This window comes from Balaenoptera musculus, chromosome 8, assembly GCF_009873245.2.
Source record: "Balaenoptera musculus isolate JJ_BM4_2016_0621 chromosome 8, mBalMus1.pri.v3, whole genome shotgun sequence".
NCBI lineage: Eukaryota > Metazoa > Chordata > Mammalia > Artiodactyla > Balaenopteridae > Balaenoptera > Balaenoptera musculus.
In genome coordinates this window covers 105128122-105136676 of record NC_045792.1, presented here as the reverse complement: position 1 = coordinate 105136676, position 8555 = coordinate 105128122, and the positions used below count along the sequence as shown (strand labels likewise).

General features: G+C 47.5%; 1 protein-coding gene across 4 annotated transcripts in view; it reads left to right on the top strand.

Annotated features, from left to right (window-relative positions):
- Window positions 1-346: 346 nt before the first annotated feature.
- Window positions 347-8555, top strand: part of CHKA (choline kinase alpha) — a 61543-nt gene continuing 53334 nt past the window's right edge. Inside the window, exon 1 of one of the 4 annotated variants that reach the window (XM_036859346.1) lies at window positions 347-1077. In XM_036859346.1, the coding sequence (XP_036715241.1) occupies window positions 368-1077 (710 nt within the window). In that variant the 5' untranslated portion in view covers window positions 347-367. The remainder of the gene's footprint in view (window positions 1078-8555) is intronic. The other 3 variants (XM_036859347.1, XM_036859344.1, XM_036859345.1) reach the window with 3 other exon arrangements.

Below are 8555 nucleotides of genomic sequence, written 5' to 3'. Positions count from 1 at the left end.
TAAAAACACACGTACGGAGCTGCAGATGGAGGTGCCTCGCCCCAAGGTCATGCGGAAAGAGAAGCCAGCCTCCAGGGACCGGCTTCCTAACTGCCCGCGGCCAGGTCCCGGCCTCTAATGTCCTGCAGGATTCGAGGGGTCAAGCAAAGTTTCAGCCACCAAAGCCAAGTTCTGGCTCCCCCGAGGCTCAAGGGCCGCGCAGCCCCCACCGGCTCTCGGCCACCCCCGCCCCCACCCCGCCGCCTCGCTAGCTTTCTCCATTCTCGCGACCCCGGGCACCGGCTCAACGCCCCACCCCCCTCGAGGCCCCGCCTCCCGCGGCCGCAGGAAACGAAACGGGGGTGGGGGCCTTGTGCTGCCGCAGCCAATGGGGAGGAGGCGTGGCGAGAGCGGAGGCGGTTGTGATGCGCCAGGCCGACGGGCGGCGGCCAATCAGCGGCGAGCGCGAGGGCGGGCTGTGACGCGGACGGCGCTCCTCGTGCGGCGGCGGTATAGGAGTGAGCGCCACGACCAGCAGGACCAGCCGAGCGCCGCCGCCGCCCGCTGCTTGCCGCCTCTACGCCGCCGCCGCCCCGCGCCCGCCCGCCGCGCCCCCAACCGCCGCCGCCCCCGGCCTGCCCGTCAGCGAGCGGGCGAGCGGCCTCCGCGCCCGGCCTCCGTGAGGGGGGCGTCCAGCCGGACCCTGAGCCTCGCCCTCTCGCGTTGCGGCCGACCGCGCCTCCTCGGCCGCCTGCCCGGCATGAAGACCAAGTTCTGCAACGGGGGCGAGGCGGAGCCCTCGCCGCTCGGACTGCTGCTGAGCTGCGGCAGCGGCAGCGGCAGCGCGGCCCCGGCGCCCGGCGTGGGGCAGCAGCGCGACGCCGCCAGTGACCTCGAGCCCAAGCAGCTGGGCGGGCGGCAGCCGCAGCTCGCGCTGCCCCCGCCGCCGCCGCCGCCGCTGCCGCTGCCCCCACCGCCGCCGGCCGACGATCAGCCCGAGCCCAGGACGCGGCGCAGGGCCTATCTGTGGTGCAAGGAGTTCCTGTCCGGCGCCTGGCGGGGCCTTCGCGAGGACCAGTTCCACATCAGTGTCATCAGGTCGGTGTCGGCGGCGCGCCGGGGCGGGCGGGCGGGAGGGAGGGTGGGCTGCGCGGACGCGGTCGGGTGACGCTGGCCGGGGGCGGAGCCTGAGGTCGGGGGCGGGGCCGGGGGCTCTGCGGCCCGCGAAGCCACCTTTCAGGAGCCTTTGTGAAATCCAGGCCAGATCCCGTGAAACGGGCCCCCGAAGACCTTCCAGAAGGCAGGCTGTTGAAAACATACCGCTTTCGTGGGAAAACACGTCTCTTCTAAGGAGAACAGTACTGTTCAATCACAAAGTACATTTTGTCCAGAAGCTTAAACTGTGTCTAGCAAGTCCCTTTGGGTTTAGGGCCTTGAATGAAGGAGGGATGTTTTGGCTGGCTTAAAAAAAATCACTTGGTGACTTACTTTTAGTTCCTCAATTCCATGATTAGGTTTTTCCCACTGAAAGAGACATTTGTTAGCGGTGAAGGGGTGACGTGTGTTAGTTCCCCACTAACCGCTCAGACATGTAGGTGTGTGACCAGCCAAAGTTAGGGTGTGTGGCTCCAAAAATAACTAAGAGCAAGGGAGAAAGAATTTCCCCCCCTTTTCTAAGCTTAAAAAGACTAATCATAAGTTTAAATTACAAAAAAAGTAAGTGTGTACGTATTCAGACTTAACAGCAAAACATAAACTTGGCTTTTGTCCCTCTTGCTCCCATGAGATGATCACTTAACATTTAGTGGGCATCCTTCTATTGAGACCTTTAAAAATGTGTTTTCTTTTTCTGCTAATTTTCTTGTAACTGGTTGACCAGGTTGAGTGCAGTATCTAGAAACTGGCTGGCTGGCTGGCTGCCGCCGATAAGCCCCAAATCCAATTTTAGTCATTTGATTCCTTTTCTGTGCCCGGTGCTTCGCCAGAGCCGCAAATGCAGCAAAATTAACTGAGCTTCACTTTCTTTTTGTGTCTGTGGCCTCTCTTACAGATATGCCTAGGAGCAGTGAGAATCATAAAGGTAGAAAGAGAAAAGAAAACCAAAGAACTGCTTAATGAAACCTTTTTTTGTTTTTTTTGTTTTTTCCTGAAATGAAACTGTCTCCCAAACTATCACATTTAGTTAGGGCTGAAAATTCTCAGTGAGAAGATCATCCTAGGCCATGTGATCTTCAGAAGGTCATCCAGCTGTAAAATGGAAAACGTAGAGGGGCAGTGCCTGAGGTCAGTGGCTCTGTGCTGACATCAGCGTGAGCTGCCAGGTCTCTTGAACCCACGTCCTACTCCAGTGCTCTTGCCTGTTGCCTGTGAAAACGTTTTGGACACCCTGGATCCAGCTGTAAGATGTTTTTGAGGTGCTTTTCTGGGGAGTGTCACTCATTAGATAAACCTTTGTGTTTTGCTCAAACCTGACATTCTGAAAGCATTGAGGATGTCGATGAAAAAACTAATCGGTAGTCAATCTAAGAAAGAAATGGAAAATTTATTCAAGTCAGACTGAGGGTTATAACCCAGAGACAGCCTCTCACAGAGCTCTGAAAACTGTTCGGAAGAGGTCAAGGGGGAGGCCCAAATATATGTGATTGTTGCAAAGGGGGTGCGTGCAGTCCAGCACACATCTCAGCCGAAGGTTGCTGCTAGTCACGAGGAATGACCTCTCAGTTAATGCTCTTAGTGCCTTTCTAAGTGTGGGAAGGTGCAAGAATGAAATATTTCTCCAGAAGATATAGTATCTCTTTGAGGGTCAGTTCTGTCATTTTTCTGAGGGCACAAAGTACTTCATCCTGATCTTTGCCCTGAATTCCTTTCAGGGTGTGTTGTAAGTCACCGACTACAGTGGCTAATGATTTGATTCTCATTGAACTGGATAGTGGGCAGGATTCTTTATTCTGCAGTCCCTTCCCTTTCGGTTGTAATTTCAACCAATGTTCGGGAGGCATTTCGTGGCCAATCTGTCCCACTGCGTTAAGAATGCTCATTCCCAGGTCAGGTGAAGATTTCGTTAATAGGCCACTTAATGTGCTGTTAGTGGACTAGGCCCTGTTAACAGTAGCGAAAAGCCTCTGGACCACCTATCTTAGTAGTCTGTTATGCTCCAGGAAAAGTTTCCTTCTTTTTTTTTCTTTAAATTTTTTTTTTTTATTATTTATTTTTGGCTGCGTTGGGTCTTTGTTGCTGTGCACAGGCTTTCTCTAGTTGCGGCGAGCAGGGGCTACTCTTTGTTGCGGTGCACGGGCTTCTCATTGCAGTGGCTTCTCTTATTGCGGAGCATGGGCTCTAGGCACGCAGGCTTCAGTAGTTGTGGCACGCGGGCTCAGTAGTTGTGGCTCGCGGGCTCTAGAGCGCAGGCTCAGTAGTTGTGGCGCACAGGCTTAGTTGCTCCGCGGCATGTGGGATCTTCCCGGGCCAGGGCTCGAACCCATGTCCCCTGCATTGGCGGGTGGCTTCTTAACCACTGCGCCACCAGGGAAGCCCCGAAGGTTCCTTCTTGTTGCTTCTTCCCATATCTAGAGCTATACTATTATAATCATTGGTCTTATAGAACTATAAGTTTGGTCAATCATTTCAAGTTGGCTAATCATCATTAATTTTATTGGAGGCTTAGTCACACACTTGGTAATGCAAGAAACAGTAATCTTGTAAAATAGGCAGATTACTGGTAATATAGCTAGTGACATTAATAAGATCATAAGTAAGTATTTAAACTAAGAACTTCCATTAGGTTTGGTCCAGTATCGCCCCAGGTCGTCTGACCAGTCTGTTCTGGGCCAGTTGCTGTCTTTAAGGGAAATAATATACTGGCGTTGTATGTGAAGTTCACCAAAGATGTCTTCAAGTGCAAGGTGAGTGAGTGGCGGGTCATTGTGACCCCTAACAGGATTGGGAAAGGAGTTACATGGTTGGCTCCAGAAGAAGAAAAATTGATCTTTATGGTTGAGCAGGTATTTCTGTCACTGGGGAGGTCTGGTTAACGCGTAATGCAGATGCGCGATGCACACCAGAGGGGAGGGAGGAGGCCAAATGGGCAGAGAAAAATTTTATGTTTAAATTTTTCTTGTCTTGCCTTAAAACATGAATTTTTATTTCATCAAGGATGTTTTGTTTCTTTTCTCCAGGAATCAGTGGTCTTGGAAGACACAGCTTTCCTTTTGGTTTGGTGGACCTTTTAAAATAATGTTGTATGGTATGATACACTGCCTCTCAGTCCTGTTTTCTGGAATAGAATGTAGTTATGGAATGAGTTTAATAAGGAGAAAAGAGGTGATTTAGGATATGGGAAAGTGGGTGATGCCTAGCTTTAAAAAAAAGGCAAAAGAGGTAGTTCAAGTGGGGAAAGGTATACACTTGGTTGAAATTCAGTGGCCCTCCGTAGACAGTTCATGCACAGGTTCTGGCTGTCACGTGCTCTGATCCATCTCTGCAGCCCCGGCTTTTTGCTGAGTGCTGGTCTCTGGGGTGTGTGAGACCTCACTGCCTCAGTGCAGTCCATCCAGTCTGTCCCACACTTCACCCTTTTGCTCCTCCCCACCCTGGAATATGCTTCTCCTGCTTTTTTTCTTTGAGTTATTAACAGCAGCTGGCTGGTGCCTCAGGATTATTTCTCACCCTTTGCATTTGCTCAGAAAGCCCTCCTCAGCACTCAGTGGCAACTCAACCCTAGTGAACTGCTTTTGTGCCCACACCTCCTGTCTGCTCCAGGCCCGCTGTCCTTGCTTAGACCCTGTAACAGGAGGCACCTGTGGATATCCTTGTGCTTTGGGTGACCCCCCACCCCTCCATTCTGTATCCCATTGCCAGGGATTTCTCAAATATCCTGACTCCTTTGTTTAAAAGTTTACTGTGGCGTCCTGTAGCTGGAGAATAAAATCCAAACTTGTTTGCATGGTTTATACTTGGGCCCCAGCCTTAATCTTTCAGGGTGGTTCTTTTTTTGTTTCTGTTTTAAAATCATTCCTTTCCCCTAACCAGCAGCAACTAACAGTGAGCTAGTTACACTTGTCCTTGCACTTCTTGAATGAGCTTTGTGTTTTCAGTCTCCAGACCTTTCTTTGTTCCTACACTCTGCTTGGCAGCCTGGTGTCTGCCTTTTTTTTTTTTTTTTTTTTATAAATTTATTTATTTATTTATTTATTTATTTAATTTTTGGCTGTGTTGGGTCCTTGTTGCTGCACATGGGCTTTCTTTTAGTTGCGGTGAGCGGTGGCTACTCTTCATTGCGGTGTGTGGGCTTATTGCGGTGGCTTCTCTTGTTGCAGAGCACGGGCTCTTGGTGCGTGGGCTTCAGTAGTTGTGGCACACAGCCTTAGTTGCTCCGCGGCATGTGGGATCTTCCTGGACCAGGGCTCCAACCTGTGTCCCCTGAACCGGCAGGCGGATTCTTAACCACTGCGCCACCAGGGAAACCCCCTGGTGTCTGCTTTTAAAATACCTCCTTCAAGGCCTAACTTAGAGAGCCAGACAGAATTAGTTTCTTCCTCGTTTAGGTTTCTTCCATAGGACTTCATGCATACACACCTTTATGTCACAGCACTTACCACATTGTGTGTGTTTATTCGTTCAAGTCTGTTAGATTGAATTCCTAGAGGGCATGTCGTGTTCATCTTTGTATCTCCAGTAGTAGAAGAGTGCCTGAGTTTAGCCCCTGGATTTTAGCTTAAATTGGCTTCTTTGCTGTCCTCCTAATGTGATGACAGGGCTCTTTGTAATCAGACTACTGGTTGCCTGAGTCCCTCCAGCTATGAGTGGTATAGGGAAAGATAAAAATTACCGTAACATGAAAATAGTCATTAAGGTACTGACCACTTGGAAATTTTGTCCATGCCCGGACATCACAGCTGAACACTAGCTTCTGTCTCCGCCCATCAAATCAATGTTTGTTATTATCACTCTCATTGCTGGTGGATAAAACAGTCACAGTGAGTTGTGAAATGAAATTGTAAATCTTGCAAAAGATGCAAGATATCATGAAGTTTGATGAAAGAAATGTTTGTGGACTATTAAAGTTATACACACATCTCCCCACAGACCCACTACCAGTTGAGAAATGATAGGATAGATGGTACCATGGGCCCTTCAAAATCAGATCATTTAAATATCAAAAGACAGAGAGGGCCTTGAAAAGACTGGCAAAGTCCTCAGCTGTATTTGCAAAAGTATACAGTAAAAGTCGAAGGAGTGAATTGTGCTTTATGGTGCTATCTTAAAGGGTTTTGGAAAAATTATGCCAAAACTCCCTACTTGATTTCCTTTATATGTACATAGTTACTTTGATAATCTAAATTATGTTACATGTAAAGACATAAATCTGTTTCATTTTTCTTTTTTTTTTTCTTAAAGAAATTAATTGTTTGCCTTTTTTTTATTTTTTTATTTTATTTTATTTTTGGCTGTGTTGGGTCTTCGTTTCTGTGCGAGGGCTTTCTCTAGTTGCGGCAAGCGGGGGCCACTCTTCATCGCGGTGCGCGGGCCTCTCACTATCGCGGCCTCTCTTGTTGCGGAGCACAGGCTCCAGACGCGCAGGCTCAGTCGTTGTGGCTCACGGGCCCAGTTGCTCCGCGGCATGTGGGATCTTCCCAGACCAGGGCTCGAACCCGTGTCCCTTGCATTGGCAGGCGGATTCTCAACCGCGGCGCCACCAGGGAAGCCCCTGTTTCATTTTTCAAGATAAAATTTCATTTACACTTTGTTTTTACTACACACTGTGAAAATTTGGTCCCTTAAGGGGCCTTACTTCTTTTTTAAAAAAAATGAATAAACTTAACTTTTTTTAGAGCAGTTTTAGATTCACAGCCAAATTGGGCAGAAAGTACAGAGTTCCCATTATACCCCCCCTCCCCCCACAGCCTCTCTCACTGTTGACATCATTCTTCTCCTGCGGTGGTACATTTGTTAAGTCCACGAACCTACACTGACACATCATCACCCAAAGTCCACTCTTGGCGGTGTACCTTGTACAGGTTTGGACAAATGTATAATGATGTGTACTGTATCCACCACTGTAGGATCCCGCAGAATAGCCTCATGGCCCAAAAAGTCCTCTGTCCTCTGCCGATTTATCCCTCCCTCAAACCCTGATCTTTTTAGTGTCTCCATAGTTTTGCCTTTTCTAGAATGTCATATGGTTGGAATCATACAGTATAACCTTTTCAGATTGTCTTCTTTCATTTAATAATATGCATTTAAGTTTGCTCCGTGTCTTTTCATGGCTTGATAGCATATTTTGTTTTAGTGCTGAATCATATTCCATTGTATGGGCGTACCACGGTTTATCCATTTGCCTGCTGAAGGATATCTTTTTTTTTTTTTAAGTCTTTATTGAATTTGTTACAATATTGCTTCTGTTTTATGTTTTGGTTTTTTGGCCCCGAGGCATGTGGGATCTTAGCTCCCCGACAAGGGATCAAACACGTACCCCCTGCATTGGAAGGTGAAGTCTTAACCACTGGACCGCCAGAGAAGTCCCTGAAGGATATCTTGATTGCGTCCAAGTTTTGACAGTTACGAATACAGCTGTTGTGAACATCTGTGTGCAGGTTTTTCTCTGGACATGTTTTCAGTTCATTTGGGTAAATACCAACAAGCCCAGGTGCTGGATTATATGGTAAGAGTATGTTTAGTTTGGTAAGAAACTGCCAAACCATCTTCCAAAGTGGCTGCACCATTTTGCATCGCCACCAGCAGTGAATGAGAGTTCCTGATGCTCCACATCCTCACCAGCATTTGGTGTTGTCAGTGGTCTGGATTTTGGCCATTCTAGTAGGTGTGTAGTGGTATCTTGTTTTAATTTGTGATTCTCTAATGGCAAATGATGTTGAACATCTTTTCCTATGCTTACTTGCCATCTATCTTCCTTGCTCAGGTGATTGCTTGGATCTTCCGCCCATTTTTAATCAGGTTGTTTTCTTATTGTTGAATTTCAAGAGTTCTTTGAATATTTTGGATAATAGTCCTTTATCAGATGTCTGTTGCAAATATTTCCTTCCAATTTGTGGCTTGCTTTGTGTTCTCTTGATAGTGTCTTTTGCAGAGGAGAATTTTTTAATGTTAATGAAGTCCAGCTTATCAGTTATTTCTTTCATGGATCATGTCTCTGGAGTTGTAGCTAAAACATCATCACCATACCCAAGGTCAACTAGATTTTCTTTAATGTTATGTTCTAGTTTTATAGTTTTGCATCTTACATTTAGGTCAATGATCCATTTTGAGTTAATTTTTGTGAAGGTATAAGGTCTGTGTCTAGATTTAATTTTTTTGTCTGGGGCTGTCCAGTCTTTCCAGCACCATTTGTTGAAAAGACTATCCTTTCTCCACAGTTATTGTTTTTGCTCTTTGTCAAGATCAGTTGACTGTATTGATGTGGGTCTGTTTCTGGCCTGTGCATTCTGTTCCATTGATTTATTTGTCTTTTTTTTTTTCTTTTGGCCAGTATCACGCTATCTTGATTCCTGTAGCTTTATAGTAAGTCTTGAAATCTGTACGATCAGTCCTCAGACTTTGTTGTTCTTCAGTATTGAGTT